This window comes from Corvus hawaiiensis, chromosome 1 (assembly GCF_020740725.1).
Source record: "Corvus hawaiiensis isolate bCorHaw1 chromosome 1, bCorHaw1.pri.cur, whole genome shotgun sequence".
Classification (NCBI taxonomy): Eukaryota; Metazoa; Chordata; class Aves; order Passeriformes; family Corvidae; genus Corvus; species Corvus hawaiiensis.
The window spans coordinates 17,310,729-17,337,723 of record NC_063213.1 but is presented as its reverse complement, the minus strand read 5'-3'; the positions used below and the strand labels follow the sequence as shown (position 1 = coordinate 17,337,723).

At 44.3% G+C, this 26,995-nt stretch overlaps 1 protein-coding gene across 1 annotated transcript in view; it reads left to right on the top strand.

The window, feature by feature from the left end:
* Positions 1–1,800: 1,800 nt before the first annotated feature.
* The window catches only part of GPR158 (G protein-coupled receptor 158), a 193,830-nt gene continuing 168,635 nt past the window's right edge, over positions 1,801–26,995 (top strand). Inside the window, exons 1-2 of the mRNA XM_048294784.1 lie at positions 1,801–2,949; positions 19,842–19,947. Coding sequence (XP_048150741.1) covers positions 2,078–2,949; positions 19,842–19,947 — 978 coding nt within the window. The 5' untranslated portion in view covers positions 1,801–2,077. The remainder of the gene's footprint in view (positions 2,950–19,841; positions 19,948–26,995) is intronic.

Sequence of the window (26,995 nt, the reverse complement as noted above, 5' to 3'; positions counted from 1 at the left end):
TTTCAAGTAATTCTAAAATAAGATTATGCTTTAAGGAGCAGATATAGCTTATTTAAAAGTGGTTTAAAATTAGATCATATATTCTGCATAACTGAAATAGGATGTGCATGCACATGTGTGTGTGGGAGAAAATAAAAACAAAAGATCTTTTACTACTCTTTTCATCTGCACTTTTGAATTCCAAAATGGAATTTTATATTAAATGAGAATGGAATGTAGTTAGAAGATTTTGCTGTGGACTACCTCCTCCAAAATTCACCCTTTGCTGTCTCCTATCACAAACCCCTCATCCATTAGTAAGATATTGAGCAGGTGCATACTTCTGCCAAAGAAAATGTACAAAGTTAAACACATGTTGAATTGTTTTACTAAACTACATCCTTATTACTGATCATGATGGCTTATCTGGAAAATCCCAACTATGTCTTCTAAGCATTTGTGTTATTCCAAAGGGGTTTCCACAGAGCAGGAGGAAAGCTGGGTGATCAGCCTGTGCTGCTGTGGCTCCACAGAGGTGCTCTGAAGGTCAGTGTTAAAAGCCACTGGATTAAGGGTTTAGTTTTGAAGACAGCTGTAGGAATTAGCATCTTGGAGTTCAAACACTACGGGGAAAAAAAGAAGAAAGATCACGGTTACACAGATACAACCAGCCAGCCACCGTACTGCAGGGAGAAGGAAAGTGGCCCAGTGCCCATTCCGGCGGGATGCACTCCGTGCCCGGGGCAGGTGAGGCGAGGCGGCGAGCGCGGCGGCCCGTGCGAGGCGCCCGCGGGCCGCGGGCCCGGAGATCCCGAAGGCGCAGTTCCCATTCCCACCCAAACATCGTTCACTTCGACAAAGGCATCCCTCCTGGGCAGCCCGGCTGGCCGCACGCGTCCCGAGGGAAGCCGAGGAACAGCCTGTGCCCCCGCCACCCACCCTAGAAATGCTGGAAGCAAGAGCGCCTTCCCCACAGCGGCACGCAGCCCTGACAGGCACCAGCCTACGCTGCGGATCTAGCTGGAGCTGCCTTCCCCCGGAGCGCCAGGCTTCTCCTGCTCCCTGCAGAGGAGGGAGGGAGGCGGAGCGGGGTATTTTGGGCCCCTGATCCCCCCCTCCTGCCCTCGCCCCGCAGCCGCTCCCGCGGGTCCCGCGCTGGCCCCCGGCGCGGAGCCGCCGCGGCGCCGCCCCAGGCCCGGCCACCAGGTGTCGCTGCCACGCGCCGCGGACGAACCCCGCGCCCCGCGGAGCCTCCGCAGGTTCCCCGCCCGCGACCCCTGAGCCCCTGGAAAGCGGAGCGGCTCCGAGTGGGGCGGGCATCTGCCCCGCCTCCGTCCCGAGCGGAGCCGGCTGCAGGTGAAGAGAGGTGCCTCGACGCCTCTCCGCGGTTGCAGCACCGCCTCCCCCGGCACCGCACGGCGCCGTCCTCCTGCCCCGTGAGTGGTTGCCGGCTGACTGACAGGCGAGGCGGCCACATAGGGCGGCCGCTGGCTGGCGTACACCTATAAGGGCCGGCCGTGAGGAGCGCCGTGAGGTGTGGGGTTGCTCGTGGCCGAGCCGCTCGGCGAGCATCCATCCTCCCACGGCCGGGCGTCCACGCTCGCGGAGCCGAGCGCTGGCTCCCCGGCAGCAGCCCCGCCCGCCGATCCCCGCAGCCAGTGGCAGTCCCGCGCTGCGGGCCCCCCTCTCCGGCAGCGGCGCCCGAAGGATGCGGAGCGGCGGAGCGCGGGCGGCGGCGGGGCGCCGCGGGGGGACCCGCCGCTGCGCCGGGCGCGGGCGCCGCCGCCCCTGCGCGCTGCGCCGGGCAGGAGCTCAGTGAGCGCGGTGGCCGCGGCGGGAGGAGGCGCAGGCGGGCTCGGCTCTGCCGTCGCCGGAGGGGCTGCGCGCCGCTCCGAGCCGGCGGTGGGGCTGTGCGGAGCCCCGCGCTGGGGAGGTTGCGGGCGGCTCCGCCACAGGTGATTCGCGGGCCGGGGGTCGCGTTCCGCCCCGCTGCCGCTCGGCCGCCTCTGCGCGTTCGCACCCCTGCGCCGCGGCCGCCTGCGCGAAGCCCATCTTCAGCCGCCTCGCTGTGCCGGCGCGACCGGCAGCACCGGGGGACATGGCTTTGCTCCGGCTCCTTCTCTTCTTGCTCCTCGCCCAGCGCGGGCTGGGGGCTGCCGCCGACCAAGGGCAGGCAGTGCGCGGCCGGGAGCGGGCGCTCGGAGGGAAGCAGTCTACTTACAACCACATCAAGAGCCGGGAGCCTCCGCCGGCACCGCGGAGCCGCTCTACAGAGAGCACCATCTTGGCGCAGCGGCTCGCCGAGGAGGTGCCCCAGGACGTGGCCTCGTTCCTGTACACGGGCGACTCCCGGGAGTTGCGGCGAGCCAACTGCTCCGGGCGGTACGAGCTGGCCAGCCTCGCCGGCAAGTCGCGCTTCACCTCGCACCCCTCCCTGCACGGTGCCCTGGGCACCCTCACCCACGCCACCAACTTACTTAACATGATCCTCCAGAGCAATAAGTCGCGGGAGCAGAACTTGCAGGAGGACCTGGAGTGGTACCGCGCCTTGATCAGGAGCCTGCTGGAGGAGGACCCCAACATCTCCAGGGCCGCTATCACTTTCAGCACGGAGCCTTTTTCCTCCACTCCCCAGGTTTTCCTCCAGGCCAGCAGGCACGAGAGCCAGGTCCTCCTGCAGGACTTGTCCTCCTCGGCTCACCGCCTGGCCAACGCCTCCGTGGAAACAGAGTGGTTCCACGGCTTGAAGCGCAAGTGGAGGCCACATCTGCACAGGAAGGTCTTAAACACGGGCCCCAAAACTTTGGAAAACAGTTGGAAGAGGCGGGAGAGCTTCACTGCTGAGAAGAACCACATCAGGTGGTCCTCACCATATCTGGAGTGTGAGAATGGGAATTACAAACCCGGCTGGCTAGTGACTCTCTCGGCAGCTTTCTATGGGCTGCGGCCAAACCTCCTGCCCGAGTTCAGGTAGGAGGAGTGTTCTGCTTGCTTTCTGTCGAGAAGGGGAGGGGGTAGTTTGGTTCTGCTCCACTCCTAGGGAAGGGCATTTTGGGTCTCTGGGTGACCTCATCAACCCCTGCCGCACCGGCTGCTCAATCACACCGCAGAGCAACCTCAGGCCTTCTTGTTGAGGTGTGCCTTAGGGAACTGTTGCTCAGTACAAGAATCGCTGTCGTCTCGGTCTGTAAGACAGCGTTTGCTTTACCTGCTCCTACTGGAGCAGGCGTGCATGTGGGTTACGTTCCTGGTGTGCTTGTGGTGGGGAGACGAGAGCAGCAGTTGCCAGTTGAAGTTTATCTCTGTCTGCAAGAGGAAAATGTTCACCAGGGCGTTATTAAACTATGTAATAAACCTAACTTGACCCCAGCTATGCTTTTAACCAGCTGGGAAATAACATTATTGTGCTGGTAAACTGCTGTTTCTGGTCTCCAGAGCACATCCACTGTGGGGTGCTCCAACCTGGTCAGCACACTTGTAGGTAAATAGGTGTTGGTGACTGCAGTTCTGTCATAGTGCATGTGGCTATAACCTCGACTGGCAGTAGGAAAGCTTTCCGTAGGACACCACCAGCTTTATATTTGATACCTGGCATATGTAAAGATTTGCTTATTTTTTATTGCTTTATGTACTTTTTGTTGCTTTTATATACTTTGCCACTGAGCTGCAACTAGCAGAGAGGAGGATAGAAAAAGACTCTCTTGTGTCTTTGTATTTTGACAGCAAAGAGAGTTTGCTCAAAGAATGACCTGTAGAGTAAGAGATGTCAGATTTTTCCCCGGCACTTCTGCAAGGGGTTCACAGGTAGCTCTGCCCAGCGGGGAATGTCTGCTGCCCAGAAGCAGCTGGCACTTCTCAGGGTGTGAAAGGAACACAGGATTTCTTTTGTGCTATGAATTAGTAGTAAGTGAAGATAGATAAGAACATAGCAGACACAGAAGAGATTTTGCCACACCTAGGTGGCAAGGCAATAGTGTATGCAAAAGCTGTTTCTCTTGGCTTAGTCTGAAATCCAGTGAGATCAGAGATATGAGTGGAGTCATAAATCCTTGAAAAACCCAGAATCTGTTGAATGGATAATGGCTGCATATTTCTCTGTTGAATTACATTTTGCCCTGAAATTTTCACACTTATGGGAATGGTAGGGTTAAGGTAAAATGAGCTCATCTGTATGCTGTTTGTTGCTGAATTCCTCTCGAGACTAAAACCTAGGAATAGGTCTACTGTAAGAGCTCTTTTGGACCCTAGGGAGTCCAGAGGAGTCAGGAAGCTTGTCAGAGATCATTGAAATGCAATGTTCAACACTTGATGAATTTCAGGATGTGGATGAAAGTTAATGTAGGCTGATAGTCTCTTGTTGGGGGTAGAGTTTTGCAGGACCACTAGGCTGGAGGTGTGGTGGCAGCCACAAACTAGCGGAGCATATAAATTTTGATATGAAGCTTATCTCAAAGAAGCTTCAATCTTGACCTAATTGAAGAGGAAATAAACCCATGTTTTAAGCAAAAGAGTCTAAAGCTTCAATCCCATCTCTGTGCCAAGATTCTGTGATGCCAGGAAGCATCTCAGTGGTGTTGGTTTCTGCTGTGGTGGCTTTGGTGTGCAGAGCACACCAGTTCTGTTTTGGAGTAACCCTGGCCAACCCAGGCAACCAGTAGATGTCCTCCTGGATGCGGTACAGAGCAGTGCCTTCCCTGCCTCATCTTCCCAGCCTCTGTTTGCCATGTGGGGGTCACTTCTGGTAAAAAATAGAATAACCTCTTATAACCCTGATACTTCAAATGGCATTCACTGAGCTCATCTAAGCTTGGAGAACCACTTCTTATTAAGATGATCTTGAGATGGAGTATGCCGTGCAAGTTCAAAGTGTTGTGTTGCTGCTGTACTGAACAGTTAGGACAAAACTAACAAAGCTTTGTGGTATCAAAAGAGATGAGTTTGTAAGCATTTCTAAAAAATGGGTTATGTTTTATGCCAAAATGGGTTATGTTTTATGCCAAACTATTAAAGAAGCAGGTGGAAGAAGTAAAATTATAAATGCATGTATGCACATTCTGGCAAGGCTAAAGGATAGTTCCTGTGTTCCTGGTTTGAGGTATGCTAGCTGAAAGATGGGCTTTAATGTAAGCTTATCATTTGGGATATTGAGAAAGTAACTTCTCAGCTACACAGAAAATAGGATACACAAAATATGCTTCTTCTAAGACTTGTAGTTTGTCTCTATCTACACAATGTTTTCAATACTTAATAGGTACACAGCCTCAATGTGAATTTTTAAGAGAAAAAATGGTTTAACGTATGTGTACGTAATAGAAAACTGTAAAATCTAATGTGGTTACTGGAAAATTAGTGTGAATTACTATAAGATGCCTCTTGAAGTAAGCTTTACTTCCCCTCGCCAACAGTCTTTGAGTGACACAATATTTTGACTTTAAATCCTTATTTAAGGCTCATATGATAAAACAGTGTTTACTAACCTTCACCTTTTGGGACAGCTAGGTTGGTTCTCCAGAAAATGTATCTTTGAACCATCTGTTAGAAACATTTTAATGAATCAGTGTACATGCTCCTCCTATTTAATAGTCTGGCATGATGTCCTTAATGGTAATTTAGTGTATGTCCCTTTAATATTATTCGATCTGTTTGTGTACTTTCTTTGCTCACATTAGGTTAAGGCATGGTACAATAGGGTGAGATACATTCGATCATGCTACATTCATGAAAGAGTTCTTTCAGATTACAGAAGGAAAAGCCGTTGCTCCTTCTTGGTATCTCTTCTGTGGTAGTAACAGATGTGTTTGTTCATGTGGCATAGCAAAGGAAAGAGTTTAATGGAGGCAATACTGGTAACTGCTACTGGCTGTGTTCAGTGCATGCTACTACTGCAGTGCTGTTGTCAATGACATTCTGAAAGTGCAGCCAAAAGCAGCAAGCTTTGCTCTTAACACTGGGAAGAGTTACAGTGCTTTTGGCCTGAGGATGTGAGTGTTACAGGCCAGGAGGCTCCTGCAAGCAGCTTGTCTGTCTTCAGTTTCACCTCTCTCCTTCCCAAGCGATTACTGCCAAACTGCCCAGAGTGAAGGCCAAGGAGAGAACATGGTTGTCTTGCCATGACTAATACTATAGATGAATACTGAGATGAAGTTGTGCTGATAAATGTACCAGAGGCTGTTCAGGCCCAATGGGGCCACATTAGCCTAGTACAATGCTAAGCTAGCAGTGCTGGCTGTCTGCAGCTTCTTAGCAGTGCTTGCTGGTATTTTGTTGTCAACATCTGCTGGTCTTTCCACCCAAAGTGCATGGAGGGAACATTACTACTGCCTGCTTGCAAGAGGCAGTGTAGGCTCTCATTCAGAAATGAGGATCCACAGACTAGAAGTAGTCATTTGGCGTTAACCATCCCTTCTGTCTAAACTGATGCTGTTTGCAGCTGAAATTCACCACCTAATGTGCCTAATCACTCTACTACTCCAGTGCTGCAGGGGGTAGAGCCCAGTAGCATCTGTCGCTGATCCTCCATGTCCCTCCTCTGCTGCTGCCTATCACATGATGAGAATGAACCATATTTTATGGCAGGTAATGAGCCAACTGTCCTCTCTGCAGCCCTACTGAGAAGGTGGGAAAGTGTGGGAAGCTGATTCTTATAAATACAATTCTTTCTCTAGAGTATTTTCTTGGCCCCAGAGAAGAAATGAGAGGTCTTCATTGCTTTAGCAGTCCAGGAGACAAGTGGGGAAGATCACTTACTCTAGAGGAGAGATGACCAAATAGTCAGCTAATAGGAACACACAAGTTAAAAAAAAAGTCCTCCTTGGGTCACTGAGTCAGTCTTCTGCTGTCACAAGCCCACTTAATGTCATCAGCTGACAAATCCCCATCTTAAAGTAGATGGGTTTCCCTCTTGACTCTTCAGTTCAATGGCATGCCAGACCTAATGGCTGGATAGCTTCTCCTGATTTCTGACCTGAATTTATTCACAGTCAGTTCTCATGCATTTTTTCTGGTCCAGAACTGTCTTCCATCTGACTTAGCACTCTTAGCTGGTGTTTACTGCCCTGACTTATTTATAGACAGTGGCCCCTTCTCCACCTTTGTTTACTAGACTACACAAAGTGGCTTTCTTTAGTCTCTGTCATAAACTCTCTGTTGCCATGGTCCCTCTTCTCAAGTCCTGTCCCAGTATTTCTTGAAGGTGGTTAGTCAGATTCATGTGCGCTGTTTCAGCCTTGTGCAATGACATCAATTATCCCCAAACTCTGATGAATGAGTTGCTGCTTTTGCAGTTCAAAATGTTCCCTTGTGTGCTGTTCTCATTTTCTTTAATGTTGTATTGTAATACATCTACATTTTGGGAACTGGTCATTGGTCTCACATGATTTCTCATTGTGGAGGTCAGATTGGCTTCAGGATACAGGGCATTGGCTTTCTTTCCCCCCTCCCACCACATTCCAGCAAGTTTTTCACCAAATTCAGCACAGCATTTGCTATCTTTTTTTTTTAAGGTTTTTAGGAAGAATCCAATGGAGTAATGTCTGTTTTGGCAGAAAGGTACTCAATCAGCAAGCTGAATAAGTTGGGAGTGGGGGTTTTTTGTTTTTTTTTTTTTTTTTAATTTTTTTTTTATTTTTATTTTATTTTATTTTATTTTATTTTGAATGGAATCTTGTTCTGGAGCATTTACAGGTGACTTCATTCTGAAGTTTGGCCAAATTGTGCTACATCTTAATATCTTCTGTCTTCCAGAAGCTTGCTACTTCTTAATTATTGGAAAGATATTCCTTGATGCAAAGATAATCTTTACTGCACAGTTAGATTGAGCTGTTTCTTCCCTAAAGGCAGTGTAATGTAGTGATTTCCACTGTACTATTAACAATTGGACCACTCCAGTGTTGGACTATGATGGGACTCTTAGTTAAGGAGACATTACTAAAGGCAGATTAAACCATGAAGATAGAAGTATTTATGACAAATAAGTAATTTCTTAGGGATTAAACATAATTTCATATTCTGCTAAATATTTCACAGCTGTTAAATTGCTTGGTAAAAAACCCTAAACAAATGTAGACATGAAAAAAAGAAATTTTAAAAATGGGCAATTATTTTAAGCATGCTTTAATTTCTTCCTTTAGCCCCCTTTTTTTTAGTTTCTCCCAATCTCTCTTTAGTCTCAGTACTGAGCTAAGAGAAAATTAATTTTAATTGTTTAAGGAGGCTTTTTAATTTTTTGTGCCATTGTGATGTGACACTAGTTGTATAATACGGAAAGTATTTTGAAATGGTGTAGTTGACATTTTTTATAACATGTCCTGGCTCTTAACATGATTGAAGGTGTGGGTGGATTTAGAACAGGTTTCAAAAATGAAAACGAATAATTTATTTCCTAGAATTTCTGAAAGTCTTGGATTTGTTTTCCTGAAAAGAAGTTAAAACAAAGAAGCTTCTAATGATTTACTGTCTGTTTGTGGAAACCCCCAGGATGTTGTAAGTGTTCCCTGGGCAATCAGTCATGTCCCTGCCAGCATTTTTCATATGAGGTCATGGATAGGGATAGAAAACTGGATGTTGATGAAACATAGGAAAGGAACAATAAATAGGGATTTTTCTTTTTAGAACCATGATTCGTCTTTCTTCAGTACTGGAGAAACAGAAGTGGGTCTTTGAAGAAAAAAGTTAAATACGGCCATGAGAGGATTGAAACACATACTGCATTCATGTCCACAATTACGTAGCATGTGCTAAGTTGCAATAAAAGGAACTATTCTTTTTTGGGTCAAACTTCTGTTTCCAATTCCTCTGTTCTCCACCTCCATCCCCCTTGGGCCTGACTTCCAGCACAGCAGGTTATCAAAGTTCTTTTGAAGGGGATGGACATGTGGCAGTCCTTACTATCTGAGATTCAGCTGTAGGACTGTCATCTTTTCTGTTTGTGAATGTGGGCTGAGATAGAAATGTTCCTAAGGGTAAGAAAAAATGTATTGCTGTGTTAGGTCAGATGAAAGGTTTCCGTAGCCCTTGCTCCAAAAGCAGCTTCTGGCAGGTACTGAAGGAAAAATGTCAAGTTCTCCTAACCTGATTATATCCAGTTTACCAATATTAAGCAATAAAAATAAATTGTTTTTCAGACTTTATCTGAATGACTGGATAATAAGTATAGATTAAACTGACCTTCATGGTTCTAATCCATGTTTTAACGCATTTGTCTTCTGCAATGTAGTTTGGCATTGTATTCCATAATTATTTATTTATTACATAATATCCATATATTATGTGTTCCATAATTTTTTGGTTTTAGATTCACTTTGTGAATCTAAATTCATTGGGAGATCCCAGATTCTTGAATGAACATTTCCCAAAGTGTTTTATTACATCTTTTCTGTGTCAGGCAGGTTTAGTTGTGGGTTATATTAAGTGTTTTTATCACTCACAGACTTTGTCACTGGCTATCCATTTGTGGTCATCTGTGAATGTGCCAAACAAAGAAAAGAGTTGCGAAGTCCAGCTTGTTAACTGCCCTGCATGTGAAAGCTGACTTTAGTTTCATTGATTCTTTCAAGAGCAATGAAAATAACTAATTTTTGACAAAAGCCGTCTCTACTCTGAGCAATTTTTATATCTTGGTTTTGTATTGTGTTAGAGATTTTAGTTCAGCCTTCCACTTTGAGGTATTTGAAATGTTTTTAATTAGTAGAGCCTGTCCTTTTAACATGCTGTTTCTAAAAATGTCCTGGTTTTGTCTTACATTCTTGTAATTTGTATGTTCCTCCTTGCCCAGGTTTATGCCTTTCCATTTTTGGGGTTTTTTTGAGCTTGGCTTCCACTTACTTTTGAGTTTTAAAATGATCTTGTTACCTTTAAATAAATCTTCAGGGTCACAGGATTTGATATAGTTAGGCTGAGACCATCCCTCCTGTGTAGGATTCTTCTATTTCAAAAGCTCTTTGTGTTCCTGACATATTTTCTTCTATCATGCTCTGTTCCTTGGGACTCTTTCTACCTGCCTCTTTCACCTCATGGAGGGTAATGGAAACATTTCAAAAAAAGTAACCTGAATTTGGCTCCAAGACCTTTTTTCATGGGGGTAATCTAATGTAAGTGGTACTCCACCATCACTGACATCTGGTATTCCTATACAAGGTGATGTTTTGTGACAGAGTGAAGATGCTAGCAGAAACTTGAGCATCCTCAAGCAAAAAACAAACAAACAACAACAAAAAAAACCAACCAACCAAAAAAAACAACAAAAAAACCAAAAAAAATCCCAAACCATCTCTGCCCCTCAGAGTATCTAAGAAACTCTCTGGCTAAACTGCAGGGAAATCCCCAGGGAGGCAACACTGCATGCCATAAATCTCAAGTCAGATTTAAATCTGAAATAATTCCTCAGACAATAGAGAATTCAGCTTTAAGTATTCTGCCCTTGTAGTACTTTTTCAAATGGCCTAGAGGGATTTTCTTTGCAGGTGAATCCTAATTTATGTGCCCACACTGCTTTACCTTACTCCTCAGTTAAGTTTATTTTTAGTGAAAGCTGGTTCTCCTTTGAAAGGAGTGTGTGTGTGCTGAAGAGCAGCAGTCATGCTGTGGCTGAGGAATTAGGGAGGTGCCTGTCCTGTTAGTAAGGAATTGGTGGTAACTCTGTGACCAGGTCAAAATTGTGTGTCATGTCCCAGTAGCCTTTTGTGAATCTGGCTGGTTAGGCATGGTGACAACTTTAACAATGTCTAAGTGATGCAGAATCCTAAATCTTAACTTTCAAAGGCAAGCAGACTGCAGGAGCTGCTGTTTGTCAGTACGACTTATGGCTGAAACTCATTTGTGAATTTGACACCAGGATTATTTTTGGATGCTCAGTTGATGGTACATTGGAGGAGCCTCAGGTGTCAGGTAGTATGCAGTATTTGAAGACATATTATTGAAAGTGGCAACCTCAAAAATGAGTGGTCAGAAAAAAGGCATCTGCCCTGAAAACATTGGCTTTGCTAAATACAGTGTGTATTTGTCTAGAGGAGTGGGCATTTGTAGATTTCTGAGGGCTGTAGAGAACTTGTTTTTATCTCCTTGTTTTGTGGTAAATAAGGACTTATGAAGGACAGCATGGAGGGCTGAATGAATATGACAGCAAGAATCTGAGCAGCTGGCTAGATGTGGGGGATGATGCACACTTCAGTGTGTGACAACCATGCCTTATACCTTAATTATGAGTGCTCACAATGCTTATGGGCTCAAAAATAAGTGTACAAACTTAGAAGGCAAACTGCGTGTTTAGCTGAGCTGTGATGACCTCTGTGCCAAAAAAGCTTTTGAAGACTTAGAGGACAAGGATGCTGTTTATCACCGTTTAAATGCTGGCAGGCTATTATTTTGTACTGTTCTGGCTTAAAACTGACTAGGAGAAGGAGAACATGCTCTTTCTGCTTTTTTTATGATGCAACGGTAGACGCAAAAAAAATATTCTGTAGATAGGTTTTACAACATGTTACAATGAAATATTATAAATACTGAAACTATCAGGATAGCTAGTAGGTTGGGAAAATAAGCTTAAATCAATTTCTGGCACAGATTTCAAGGCAAGCAGCATGCCAACAAACAGTAGTACTGGAAATACAGACAGGCATTAAAGCCTCTTAAATCAAACCTCTGACCTGACAGAAAATCCTTGATAACATCATTCTTCAATGATTATCTTACGTATAATTCAACTAATTCGTTCTTAACTGTGTGTTTAGCATGGACATGCAATCCTTAAATACCTCTTTTGTGTGTGTAAGGACTGTAAAATTGTGGCAGGAAACAAATATCTATTGTTACAAGGAGATTAACAAAATATACTTACCTGCCAGATGGTCCACAATTACCAGTAATGTTGTTATTAACTTATGGCTATGGCTTGGTTCAGCCAGGCAGCATTGCCAGTGTGGATGAATGTGTTACGCTGACAAGCAGAGTCTAGTCTTACACCCTTGATATTTGTCTTGATTGCTTCCACCAAGATAGCAACACTGCAATTATTCCCAATTAGTTCGATAAATATAACACAGGGAGTTGGTCCATATACGTTCTGGGAGTATGTGTTCTTCCATATGTTCCATTTTCCGAATGCTGAATCAAAAATAACTGGAAATGTGGGTGGCTAAACAGGCTGTGCCAGCTACTGTATTAATCACAGATGAATTTCAAAAATATATCGTGTACATATTGGTGTACTCTGTGTAATAGCAGTGGGGTACAAGTCTGAGATGGTGTTTTAAAATGGCAAAGGATCTCGAATGAACACAGTAGAAGTCTTGTACCATCATGATACTTTTTGTAAATGCCACATATACGCTTAAAGAAACTTTGCTTTTGAAAGCACTGTATCCTCAAGTAGTTTCAGACCCTGGTACTACTTCAGAAGTGTGATGTTACTATGAAACATCTATTGCAGAGGTCTAGTGAAAAAAGGATAATACGCACCATGGGGGGAAACAGTTGAAATCCAATGGCAGCTTGTAACTATTGGGAGAGAGTGCTTTCCTGCTTCTGCACTGTCCTGTTTCTTCTTGCTGTGAATTTTCACCCCAGAAACTCACAAAGCTCTGAGAAAAGGGAAAACCAGAACAACTTAACCATATCAAAAGTTCAGGTTGTGCTGCAGATGGGAAGAGTGTAGGTAGAAAAGTCTGCACTGAGTTCATGAAGATTAGGTTTTGTGAAAGACACACACTCTTGTAAGAAATGCTTTAGTACAAGAGAAGCAAAAGGAACATGCATTTTTAGTTTGAAATGGTAGAATTTTATAGTGTTTCTGGAAGAAGTATTATGAAAATATTTTCAAGCTTGCATAGCTTAACAGGGAGATCCTGACAAAACTTAAGCATAAATTGAAAGTGCAGGTGGGAGTGGGGCCTGGTAACCTGGGAGGAATATGGAGACGCTGTCTGAGCATGACTGTGATCATGAGTATCTTGTATCAGCAACAGTGAGGCCAGCAGGACCAGGGATGTGATCGTTCCCCTGCACTCATCACTGGTGAGGCTGTACCTCAAATCCTGTGTTCAATTTTGGGGCCCCTCACTGCAGGAAAGACATTAAAGAGGCTGGAGCAAGTCCAGAGAAGGACAGTGGAGCTGGTGAAGGGTCTGGAGCACAAGTCCTATGAGGAGCAGCTGAGAGAGCTTGGGTGTGTTTAGCCTGAGAAGAGGAGGCTCAGGGGAGACCTTATTGCTCTTTACAACTACCTGAAAGGAGGTTGTAGAGAGGTGGGGATTGGTCTCTTCTACCAAGTGACAACCAATAGGGCAAGAGGAAATGTCTTCAAGTTGTGCCAGAGGAGTTTTGCATTGCATGTTAGGAAAACTTGCTTCACTGAAAGGATTGTCATGCATTGGAACAGGCTGCCAGGGTTGAGTAACCATCCCTGGAGGTATTTAAAAGATGTGGCACTTAAAGACATGGTTTAGTGGTGACTTTGGCAGTGCTTAGTTAATGGTTGGGACTCAGTGATCTTAAAAGGTCTTTTCCAAGGTCTTTACTGCTGAATGGAAAAGTGTGCTTTGTGACAAAGGATGTTGAGAAATCCAAGGTACTCGATATCTTCCAATAACTACAGGCTGAGCAGCCTCACCTCAGTCCCTGGGAAGGTGATGGAGGAAATAGTTGTGAAAACCTGTTCTGGAACACATGAAGAGGAGGAGTGTGATTGGGAGTAGTCAGCATGGATTTCTGAGGGGGAAATAGTGTTTAACCAACTGAGCAGCCTTCTGTGTGTGGATGACTGGTGTCCAATTGGAGGTCAGTCACTTTACTGTACTCCTGGAGGGCACCAGTTTGACATGAATCACCAGTGTATGCCTGTGGCAAAGAAAGCCGACAGCCTCTTGGTCTGTGAGAGGAAGTTTTGCCAGTGGGTTGAGGGAAGTGGTCCTTCTTCTTTACCCAGCCTGGTGGGGCTCTATCAAGAGTGCAAGGTTCACTTCTGGGCTCCTCAGCACAGGAGACATGGATGTACTGAAGCAAATCTGGTGAAGGGCCACGCAGATAGTTGGAGCAAGGAAGGGTTGAGTGAGCTGGGACTGTTCAGCCTGGAGAAAAGGCTTCAGGGGCATTTTATGTGTAAGTACCCAGTGAAAATGGGTAAAGGAGAGAGAGACAGACCTTTCTCAGCCTTATTCAATGAAAGGCTGGAAAGCCCAAGAGGCACAAACTGAAATACAAGAAATTTCATTTAACATCAGAAAATTTCTTTTTTGACACTCTGTGTTTGGTCAGTCACTAGATCAGGTTTCCCAGAGATGGTGAAGTCTCCATTATTGAAGGTATAAAAAACCCCGAACTTAACGGAGCCTGCTTTGAGCAGGTGATTGGACTGAATGATCACAAGAAGCTTCTTCCAATGACAGTTGCTGAATGAATCTGATTTTTGCATCTATTATTAACAAAATAATTGTATTAAAGAGCTTTCAAAGGATGTAAGTTCTTTAATCAATTCTGATGTAAGAAGTCCAGAAGTATTTTCCTTTCTTTCCAGTACGTGGCTCTGAGTGTTAATATACTCTTCTGCATTCTGATGTTTGTCCCACTAGAACATGCCATGAATTCTCCAAATTGCAGCACTTCTGGTACAAGGCCATACTCAAATGCTTTCTCAGTGCTCTTACTGACCCTAATTTCTCTGGCTTGTGTGTGTTGTCTTTCTCAAAGTAACCTCTAGGTAAGTTTTCTTTTGAAAATATTTATATTCTTTTACTGACACACTGCTCCTACAGGGCTTGCTCGTGATACCACACAGCAAACTCTTAAAGGTGTTTCTTCTCTTCTGGCAGTGATTAGTTTGTCCTTTATTTGTAATCTGTACTTCTCTTTGCAGAAGTGTTTGAGGAGGGAAAGGTGAGTTTCCTCTCCTACCAGTTAGTTTCCCTTGTGTACAAAATGTACACAAGGGAAAAACTTCCTGTGTAAAGGAAATTAAGCCTTCTTCCCTAAGGTGCTTGAGGTCTCCCACGTGAATGGGTTGCATTTCTACTGAAGTTCAATCATCACTGCTTTTCCTACTGATTTCTTTAGAGTAGTCAGGATGATGCTAATCCTTGATAGCTTTGCTGATGTGACTGGTGTATAACATGAATTAGGAGAGCAAGGAGTAGTGTTGGTCCTGCTCCTGCTTTGTGCCTCTGTGCAGCCATGGGGAGATTATTCACTTGCAGAACAGGTCCTGTCCTCAGCCCACACACTAATATTTGTTTGTAAAGGTCCAGAAGATACTAGAAACCTACCTGATGGGATCTGCACATGACCAGATAAGTAATCTGTTACCTCTACTGGTTTGGGCATCTGTCTTGCCAGGCTAAATTTGTAATCCACTGATATCAACATTTTAAAGAGATAATCTGTGCAGTATGGCAGTTTTTCCTCTTAAGGTTATTGCTCACCTGAAACATGGAAGAAACAGTTCCTTGGGATAGAAGTATGGTTTGAGCAGTCCCTGGGAAAACTGCTGTTCAAAACAAGTGTGCGAAGGCACAAAGCTGTAAACTAAAAATATACCAGAATATTCTAGAAGTGTGATGTGTGCTAATTGAACTTCCTAGAACCAGCACTTAAATATTTCAAGTAATTTCTAAATGTGCCCAGCATTAGATTGTTGAGATTCTAGGCAGGAGACTGAGGGGGGTGAAGTGCTCCTGTACTGTCTAACTTCCTACTGTCTGTTTTATGTAATTTTCTAATGCATTCTTCTGACCACTTACATGATGTAGTTGTGCTTCTCCAATTACTATATAGCATGTCTGAAGACGAATGTCCAAATTTAGCTGTTGTGGACTCTTGTTGTACTGGGGTCAGGTATGAGGGAACAGTGTTGTCCTGGTTTTGATCAAGCTCACTCTTATGCCTGTTCTAATTTTGTTTTGTTTGTTCCCTCTCAAATATGACTCTGTAGCTATCTTGTTACTATTATTGTGTTATGAGCATTAATTAAAAGAGGGAATGTTGTAGTGCTAGGTTTAGTTTAGCAAGCTGCAGCTTTCCCTGAGAGCTCAGCGCAGCTGCTTGGGGCAGGGCAGCCATTCTGTCCTCCCAGAGTAGTTTTTGGATGGCTCTGCACTCTTGCTCTGGCCAGCTATCACCTCTACAACACAGTGATGGTGAAGGAGGTGAGAAGGGTCTCTCCCTAAGGGTTGCAGAGGACCTTTAATAGTTACATCTTCTCCCGGTGCCCCCAGAGGCAGAGAGACCTCGTGATCCGGGTGCAGGGGGGTTTTGTCAGATTGCAGGGGCGGTACATGGGTGGGGTTGGGGTACAGGAACCAATAGGCAGAACTCGAGGGAGTGGCCAGGGCTATGGGCAAGGGAAAGTGGGGTGGGGGGGGTGAACAATATGGGATAGGAAAAGCAGGGGGTAAACAGCTCACCACATTTCCCCCTTTCATATTAAGTTGAAAAGGGAAGGGCATACAACAGAAAAAATGGTAAAACAATGCAAAATAGATAAATTTAAAATGATGAGGCAGCTGGTTGTTGTTGACTTTGGAGATTGGTGCTGGTTGGGTTCTCACACAGCAGCTGCTTTTGTACCTTATCCCATTCTTTCTTCTGCTGGGTCTGCTAGGATGGCATCTTTCTGGTTGCTGTTAGTTTCACTTCTGGTCCATGCAGGGTGGCGAACAGGGGAGGCTATGCCACTGCTCCCACTCTGTGTGGCGCGCGGAGCTGCTGATACCCTTGAGGCAGGCCAGGTCTCAGGGTCCCTGGGCTGGGCCTGCCCCGTGGATCCGGTCCCAGGCCGGAGCTTTTCCCCAGTGCAACTGCCGCTCCCGCACTGATACTACTTGCAGCCGAGCCGGTCCCGGTTTTTTAGGTGTGGTTGGTTTTTTGGGTGTGGTGGGTTTTTGGTGAGGTTGGTTTTTTTTTTTTTATTTTTGGCACGGGTGCTGCTCTCATGCTGCAGTCTGAGCCGGCTGGCGGAGGGGAGGGGTGGCGTGGGGCAGGACCGTGGCAGGCCATGTGGCACCGGTGCTGGACTGGAGCCGCGTGCACTTCCGGGTTCAGGAAGCAAGAAACTGGTGGAGAGGGGAGGGAGGGGTTGAGACAGGGATGGGATGGGTTCGCCAGTGAAGCGGGGTGTGAACATGGACAGGACTTGCTGCCAGGAGGGAAGAGGCCGCTGCGGCAGCCCCTGTAGCCCAAGGCGGGGTTCCATGGCCGGAATGGAACCCCTGGTGGTGGGGGGAGGGGCTGCTGGGGGCACGTGCGCTGCTGCAGTGCAGGGACGTGGCACAAAGGCACTTTGCGTTTTGAGGGGGGGATGGGAAGGGACCAATGCAGCAATACTGAGCGATGCAGGGGGTGGGGTTAAGGAGGGGCCAAGGGTTTTCGCACATGCGGGAAGATATGGAGTACAAGAAGGAGAAGGCAACATGGCGGAGCCAAACATGCGGTCGTGGCCATCTTGGCTGCTACTTAGAGCCAACATGGTGGGAGTTTTGGGGGATTGGGATTAGGGTTTAGGGGGAGCTCCCGGGCCAGGGTGATCAGCCCTAGCTCGGTGAGGGGACAGGGGAGACATGGAATGGTCAGAACATTTTCCGATCTCTCCTGAAGGTCAGAGGGAGAGGATCAGAGGTTTCTGCTTCCAGATGACTGAGTGAAACAAAACAAAAGCTAGTTCTTTTTATCTCTCACATGCAAGGACCCCCCATGCACTGCTAAAATTAACTCCCAAACTGGGGGCACTGAACTTGCATCTTCTCTTGTTAGGGATGGGTTCTTTCTTGTGGGGGCTTGACATGAGGCATGACCTCCTTCACCTCAACAAGAACCCACCCCCAACCCTCCACCCAAACCGAGGCAAAAGGATTAAACTAAAAAGAAAAAATGATCCTCTGAACCAGGCCATTTCCTGGCTCCTTTCTGAAGCTTACCAGCACAAAGAGTCTCCCACTCTCATACCAGACCATCCAGGCTCCTCTTCAGGGCTTGCCAGAACAGAGAATCAACTTAAGGCACTCAGCGTGGTACATTGCTGTCCAGCTGACCTGTTTTCAAAACCGCTACTTTTCTCAAGGAGCTAATGGCTGTCCCTTCGGTCATCTCGCTGAAATGTGAGCTTTGCGTCGGGGAACTGGCTTCCCAAAGGCAACTGTGCTCTCCTGGGCACCTCTTCTCAGATGCCACGCATTGGGCACCATTTGTTGTAGTGCTAGGTTTAGTTTAGCAAGCTGCAGCTTTCCCTGAGAGCTCAGCAGAGCTGCTTAGGGCAGTGCGACCATTGTCGCCCTTCCGTAGTCCATTTCAGACGGCTCCACGGTTTTGCTCTGGCAGCTATCAGCGTTACAACCACTGATGGCAAAGGAGGTGAGAAGGGTCTCTCCTTATATAAGGGTTTCAGAGGACCTTTAATGGTTACATCTTCTCCCGGTGGCCCCCAGAGGCAGAGAGACCTCGTGATCCGGGCGCAGGGGGGGTTTGTCAGGTTGCAGGGGCGGTACATGGGCGGAGTTGGGGTACAGGAACCAATAGGTAGGACTCGAGGGAGTGGCCAGGGCTATGGGCAAGGGAAACCAGGGTGGGGGAACAATATGGGATAGGAAAAGCAGCGGGTGAACAGATCTCCACAAGGGAACATGCTTTGAGGTGAGCGAGGTGTTTCTGAGATAGAGGCTGGGCCATGCCCTTGTTAGTTCGCAGCCTGAAAGAAGGGATGATGGTGTTTGTAGTTGTAGAAGTCCAGACTGTGGAAATGAAAATATCTGTCCCAAGTGGTTGAAATTATTGACTTGAAAGGAATGGTATTCTAGATTTAAGAAATCAACTCAGAGCATTCATCCACTATGAATGAGTTTGTGTAATGATTTAGCACCTCGAAGTTGCATATTGACATTTTTGTCAAGTCTGGACCGCAGCAAAGCAGTCATAGATGACACACACTCACAAAATGATGCTATAAATGTCCTATATCATTCTGAAGAATATGTAAATCTTTGAAGGATTTTTTTTTTTTTAAGATATACAACTACAGTCTTGTATCTTTCTTCTGATAATTTTCAAGTTTTTTATAAAATAGTGTGTCCGCTTTGAAATTGGCTTGTTAGGTTTTCTTTCAAAAGAATTTTTGAGGTAAATTGTTGATGATGAAACCTGGAGACGACTTGGTGTAGGACTTACACAATTCAGACAGTCCTTCAGGACCTGTGTGTGTAGGAAACTTTTTTTTTGCTTCACAGACATCAGTGGTCTGTTGCTGGCTTGTGCAACTTTCTGATGTTGTATCAGGTTTTATTGCAGGGCCAGCTGGCAGAGGTGTGGGGAGAGGGGCTTGGATGTTTGCTGGAGGAGGATGTTGAGTTGCAGAGAAGAGGCCTGAATGTCTCTGGAGGCTGGGTTGTCACTGGGGAGAGTATAAAAAAAGGCTTTTGCCAGTTGTTTTGGCAAATAGGATTCCCTGGAGCAAAGGGGAGAATGTAGTTTGTGCTGGACATGGAGTGAGGTGCAGTGCCTGGTTCCTTGCTCTCAGATTTGGCTGGGAAGGTTGCTGGCTTCAGAAAAAGTAGTGCAGGTCTTTCACTGTATTTATTTTGGGTCTTTGCTGCACTCTAAAATGTGAAGGGCATTACACTGTTTGAACATATAACTTGTTCTTAACTGCCACCCTACTCTTAATGTGTTAGATTTACTGAGCTCTTGTCATAATACATCTCAGTAAAGTCTAAAATAAGAATGTGTCTGTGATGATGGCTCTGGGAGCACAAAACTTCTCTGGTTTTAGACATTTTATCAAATTCCATATTTAGAAGAAAGATGTAGTTCTGCTTTTCAGGCTACAGCATCATAAAAAAGTTTAACCTATTTCTGTAGTTATGTTCAAGGCTGTTTCTCTCTGTTTTCAGAGGTGTTGTCAAAGTCGACATCAATCTGCAGAAGGTGGACATTGACCAGTGTTCGAGCGAGGGATGGTTCTCAGGGACGCACAGGTGTCATCTCAACAATTCTGAGGTACGTCTGTCCCTAAGGGGCCTCACTTCAATAACAAATCTTTACACTGAGTAGTGTTCTGTAGTATAGATGCTATTTATTTTATAGACATTAAATGTGGTTTGTAGGGCTGAAGAAATCTTTCTGTGCGAGGTGTTGTGGAATACATGAGTTTCAGGACTGCCTGCATTTCAGAATTATTGGTGTTAAATAAAACAGAAGCTAAGTTATTGTGAAGAGATAACAGTTACAGGGAAGAAGATTACCAATGAAATGATTTATGAGGTTCTGCTTTGCAAGTCTAACAATTATTTTGCACCCAAAATCAAAATAGGCTTTTAATGTCAGTGTCACTTTCCTTGGACAGCTTTACAAAATATAATAGAAGTAGCTGAAATGCTAATAGTAATTATTCAGAAAAACATGATCTTTTGATAGAGTGATACAGAATAACAGGCAGAATTGGATACTGTAATTCCTTCTTAGTAGAAATGCCAACATTTTGACAGAGCTGGCTAAAATGTTTGTGCTCAGCTCCTTCCTGCTTCCCCTTTCTTCTGAAGGTCTGTGTTTGGTTCCATCTGTCAGCAAATCATAGATCATTCTGCCTGGGAAGTCATATGTGTTCAGTGAAACTTTAAAACAAAATACATTTTGATTTTTCTTTTAATTCTGCCATGTAAAGGTGATTTCCAAGGCACCCATTTGTTTTCTGTGAGAGTAAGCACCTTGTGCGCTTCTGTGCTTTTGGAAAGGACAATTAAAATGTAGGGAAAGTTGACATTTGTCTACCAGAAGTTGGGAGATGTTTGCCTAATTTGCTGTAAAATGCCAATTTATCAAAGCCAAGTCTAAATTTAGGAAAACAGTTGGTTTTGATGAATTCAGCTGCTAACATATTTGAGCAAGAAGAACTCACAATTTTTGTAAACTTTTTTTTTTGTATTTTCACTTTGATTTTTTTTTTCTTGAAATGAGAAATGAAGTCTCTTATCAAAGACTGATTTACGACTAAATATTTCTGTATGTGGAAAAATGTTTTTCTTTGTCAAGTACTTCTTGACTTCTGAATTTGAGGGAATACTTTTTAAATAGCTCATGTTTCTTCCTGGAAGAAAATATTGTTTCCCATGTGATCTGGTAAAGCTTGTTTTTTAATATATTCTAGTTATCCCAAATGTGATTATATACTTTGACAAGTGCTCCTCCTTCTCCTAATGTCTTATGAGCAAAATATTTCAGCAGAAGGGTGGGATTGTAAGTTGCATTTCTGCAGCCAAGAGTAAAAGGGAAAAAAACCCAGTCTTAGGTCTCTTGTGGTTTAGCCCCAGTTGGCAACTAAGTACCATGCAGTCATTCACTCATTTCCCCTGCCCTCACTGCCATGGGGAGGAGAACTGGGGAAAGAAGATAAAACTGGTTGGTTGAGATAAGAACAGTTTAATAATGGAAACAAAATAAAATATAACAACAATGACAATAAAATATACTATTACTAAAATGATGGAGAAATAAAAAAGGAAAATGAAACCCAAGAACAACCAGTGATGCACAATACCACCTGCTGATCAATGCCTGTCCTGTTCCCCACCACAAGTGACCCCTCCTGCCCAGCTCTTCCCAGCTTATATACTGAGCATGATGTTCCATGGTGTGGAATATCCCTTTGGCCGGCTCAGGTCAGCTGTCCTGGCTCTGCTTGCTTCTTGTGCACCTCCTCAGTGGCAGAACATGGGAAACTGAAAAGTCCTTGACTTAATGTAAGCATTGCTTGACACACTGATGTTTTGGCTGTTGCTGTCAATGTTACTCTCATAGAGAATCCAAAACACGGCACTGTACCAGCAACTGAGAAGAAACTACCACAGCTGAACCCTGGAGAAGTTCCCACGTGCTGCTTTTCATACTTGTTCCTTTGGAATCCACTGTGTAGAATAGGGATAACTTATATAGTTGTGCAACAATGTTTTCCACGCAGTTTTGCTTATAAATGCTAATGAAATCATATTTCCTGTGCTCTCTTTTACATACCTAGGAGCAGTTAAAAAAACACCTGCTGATGGTGGAATGCTCTGCCCCCATTTACAAAGTCTGTCTCTAGCAGAGTAGGAAGAGAATGGAGATCTCTGGATTTCCAGTTCTTGTTAAGTTAGACCTTCCTTGCTTGCTTTAGTTTTGTTAGGTGACTTGAGTGTACACTGCAGCATAGACTTTGTGCAGACTGTTTGGTAAGTCTTTGCCATAGTGAATTTCTGATTTGGCTCTGAAAGTGTTTACTGCATAGCCCATACCATGTGGCCAGGCTACCAATACCATTAAACTAAAGGCATAAAGGTCAATATTTCAGAATATTCAAATATTTCAGAAATACAACTCCCTTCTTCCCTAATGCTTGAAAACATAGAGAGTGATTTAATGAAAGAATAAGAGGAGAAAACCAAAGTAACGGATTAATCAAAATGCTTCTTTGTTTTATATTTCAGTAAATTTTATAGTGGCTAAAATCTACTAGACACATAGCAGACAAATTCTCCTACTTTCTGTGCTGTTCTGAAGTGTTTGTTTTCTAAATAAAAAATTGGCTGAAATGAGGGAGATGGAGGTGCATTACAGTGAATGGAAACATATAGCCAGTGGTCTGTGTGTGCTAGACAGAAAAAAGGGAAGGCATGGGTGGCATCCAACTTCTACCAGAAAATTGAGACTGTTGTTGAAAGTACTGTGTTGCCTTCACATAGTCTCACACAGCAGCACTAGGAGATGATGCTAGCTGTGACACTGAGATTTGTCTTTGGAAGGTCATCAAGAGCAACCTGATTGTGATGGAATAGTAGTGCTAGTCCTTGCTTGGCAGAAAATAGTGTGTGGTTGAGTGATTTAAGAATATTATGACTCAAATAGGCAAAATACTGAGACATACTAATCTTCCTTTTAATTACCTTCTGTCCTTTGGGTGTTCTGCCTTAGGATTGGTGGCTCTTAAATATCTTGCTTTATGTATGGTGCCCTTAAGTACAAAACAAAAACAAGCACCGAGAACTTTGGATTCCCCATTTTAATTCAACTACCAAATTCCTAGTTTGTAGTGAAATTTTTACCCAATTTCTTCTCTTTTGTGGACAGTAAGCATACATCCCTGATTTCATAGCAGCCTAGATGAGCTGGAAGAACAAGAGTACCCTCCTTTAACCTCAGGGTAACTGGACACTGCTCAGCCTAATTTTGCAGGAAGTTAGGTGATACTTAACACCGGAAAGCCAAATCACAGCTATGACTAATGTCTATTTCAGTTGTGACTTTTTTTCTCTTTTTTTTTTTTTTTTTTTTTTTTTTTTTTGTAACTGGATCGGCCACAAAGAAGCTGATGGCCAGGCATTACTTATGTGTGAGAGAGCTATGTTCTGCTTCCTGCCTTTTACCTTGACTCTGAAATATGAAATAGGCAACAGCTTCCCCAAAAGCTATTGGGCAAGAGATATGGGTTCTCTGGGGCTGCAACAAGTATGACAGGTAATATCTGCAGAGTTAGAAATAATGAAGTTGGGTAGATCATAAAATGATGCAGACAATTCTGAAATTAACAAACAGAAGAAGTGTAGTTACCCAGTAACAAATGCAAAGTAATTTCATTGTACAGTATACAGTCAAGGCTGGTTATAGGAGTAAGAAAACATGCACTTTTACCCTGTTTGAAATCCTTGAAGACTTTTATTATATTGGATTTCCTCTCCAAGAAGCTGACAGCAGCTGCTGGCACTTTTAGTAACAACTTTAGAGTCCTTGTTGAGACGCCAACAATAATGTCAAGGCTGAGGAGCGTCTGAAGAAATCAGCTGGTGTGGCCCCTTGAGCTTGGCTGAATCCTTCCAGCCAGCAGCATCAGTCTGTGAGCAGTGGCAGCAGACTCCACACTGCTCCCCCAGCCTTAATGAGCCTGCCAGCAGCTTGCAATGTGAGACAGGCTCAGCTGAGATCCCTTTGGGTTTCAACAGTATTCCACAAATGACAGCGTGCAAAAATATCTAGAGGAAATGAGGGAGGCAGAGTAAACAAGAAAGCTGCACTGCTGTCTGTATACAGTGTCTGCATATCTGTGTTTGTAGAAGGATGCATAGGCCTACTGTGTGTGTATTTATTCAGCACAAACACAAAACCATTTGAGAAGGGAAAACAAATGAGCAGTACAGCCAAAATATTTTTTCCATTGTTTAGCAAAACATTTGGGACCATCATATTTTATTATACTGCATGCAGGGTTACAAGCAACTGAACAAGGTGGGGGGGGCTGATTAAAGATAGATTTGTAATGGGGACTGAGTTGGGGGGGGGGGGGGGGGGAACCTAATGCTTTCCAGGTTTTTCAAGCAAATGCTTTTCAGTGCCCTTGTCAGACTGGGAAAAGGCTATTAATATGCACAGTCTGTGGGAGGGGAAGCATGGCAAGAGATTAGCATCTGAAGTTATAACCCAGTGGGTCATATTCGGTGTCATTGATTTTGCTTATTACTTGCATGTATTTTCTGTCCTATCCATTAGGAAAAGTGCAGTCAGAATTAGAAGAATTAGAAAGGAAAGATGTTTGGTGATTCAGTCTGAGTGAATGGGTTTATGGACTATAGTTAGATTCTAATTTGGAAATAATAATCATTCTTGAAGCTACAGATTGCATCTAAGACAGGACAAGAGAAGTACCCAACCAGAGCAGAGAGCATTGTCTTAAAACATCTTTAGTGATAGAAAACAAATTCTAAATGCTATATCAATTCCTGGGCTGAAGGGGAAATCTAAGGCAGAAAGGGCAGTGGCTCATTTCAGTATGCAGGTAAAGGAAACATAGCCAGCACTTCTTGGATTCAGAAGCAGACAGGTGTATCTGTTCTCTCCAAGAGCTCAGGGTATTTGAAGAGCTTGCAATAGACACAAAGAACATTTTGGATGCTATTTTAAAAATAACTGCATCATCTGCATTCATGGGAAAAGTCCCCTTATGACAGTAAACCAAATCTAATCTGGCACTCCCCCAGACACTGTTACATAAAATAAGGTAGAGGTTTGTCAGAGTTCTCAGTGATAAACAAGGTGCTGTGGAAACCAACTTTCAGTTTGAGGAGAAGCCAGGTTGCTTAGCTACAGCATCTTCGCTTCTAAGACTAAAAATTTAAATGAGTCTGTTGTGCAGGAGCTAATCTTGGTTATCAATGTTTTCTTCAAAGAAGAAAACCTTTGCAAAAATTCCTTTCATCCTAGTTAGCGGTCTTAACTTGAGCATTTAAGTTCATCTGGGTCAATTCTATTTGCTTCCGGTTTTCCCTCCCCCAGACTTAAAACATGAAAAGGGGTAGATGGTTGGCTGAATGATGTTGTCTGTCAAATTAAAATAGCAGGGAGATATTTGTTTTTTCTTGCATATGACAGATGATGGTAGCATTGCATCCATTCCCAGTTCTTTCAGGTCTATGGCTGCAGTTTTTGGATCTTTCTCTGCTGAGTAGAGCATCCTGTTAGGCAATGCTGATTAGTTGAACTGGTGCTTCTTCCCATTGTGTTTGGGAAGGGAAGTGGTGAGGCCCAGAAGTTTAGCTGGCTGGTGGAACATGGCATAATATACCTGGTGGGAGCAGAGGGAGGTTGCAGAGAGGGGAATGGGAAAGAGCTCTTTCCAGGAGAGAGATTGAGAAACTGAGGCTGGAGCAAGAGAAGGAAGATCAGGGTGTTTTGGGAGGCACAGAAAACCTTGAAGTGAGGAGCCTGGGGACTGTAACCAGGCAGCACCATTCTCATGACAGACTGGCTGTGAATTCCCTTTCCCACATGTGAAGTGGCAGAAGCTGTATCAAATCCAGGCATAAACAGAGCACGGCTTCATTCATTCATTCCTGTTTTGACACTGACCATGCTGTAATCAAACCTCTCCTGATGGGAGAGAGTTTTTAAAGTCCTTGCCAGGAGTTCCAGAGACAAACGGGACTCTCAGCCTTCGCTGCTTCTTGATAGTTGTTTATTAAGTCTTATCAGAGAAAAAGAGTCACTAGCATGATCCAGACATAGCACAAAGCAGGGAATACAGGAGAAAGCTGAATTATCAAGATTACATGGCCTTTTTAAAGATAAATTAGCCAATGGTTACTAAAAATGTACATTATTTTTACTTTTCTACCAATTATTTAATGACACAGCCAGGAACTGCAGAATTCTTTGTCCAATCATCCCAAACTACTTTTACTGCAGAATATGGAGGAGTAGAAGAAGGTTTGGAGAACAACAATAATCCATTTTGATGTTTTTTGCTTTTATCTATTTACTACATTAACAAACCCAAAACCTCTAAATTTTTCACCCTGTGACAATCTTACATAGTAGTCTGTCACCTAATTTACACTACTGTAGTTTCTAGTTCTTTTCCAATAGTAGGCAGTTTTTCCCACGGACAGAGGTCAAAAGCTGTGTTGTTCAGGGGAGTGAAACCCCTCAAAACAGGCAGAGACATATTCTCTGCACTCTGGGTTCCCACACCATTTCTTATCACTACATTCAGAGGACTGTACAGTATCTGAAAAATGCCTCTAGTAGCATTAAGCACAATTAGATATATGCAATCAGATAAATACACAGCATTTTGATTTCCAAGCATCTGGTCTGGCCCATTCTGTGAGGGATCTGACAGGCTCATCTTGGAAGGTGCCAAGTACTCCCATATCATGTGAGGTAATATAAATACTATTACCCCCATCTTCTAGCTTACCCACAGACAAAATTATTATCTCTAAACTGATAGACTGGAATTGAGCAGTGAGTGCCGGGTGTGTGAATTACCTTTTCCAGAGTTTGATTTCTGCAGAAAGGTGTGCCAAGCATATGAGCTGAGAGTCCCGATGTGCTCCAGCCAGGGCTCAGGCTGGATCATCTTCAGAATGGGATTTTGGAGTGCCTCACAGCATGTACTCACACCATGCTTCAGATACTTCCAGCAAGACTTAAGCAACCTGATATATTTTTGAAACCTGCGTCTGATGAGCTTCGTAGTTTTCTTAGTGATCTTGACTTGTGGTAGAATTTTGGTCAAAAATGA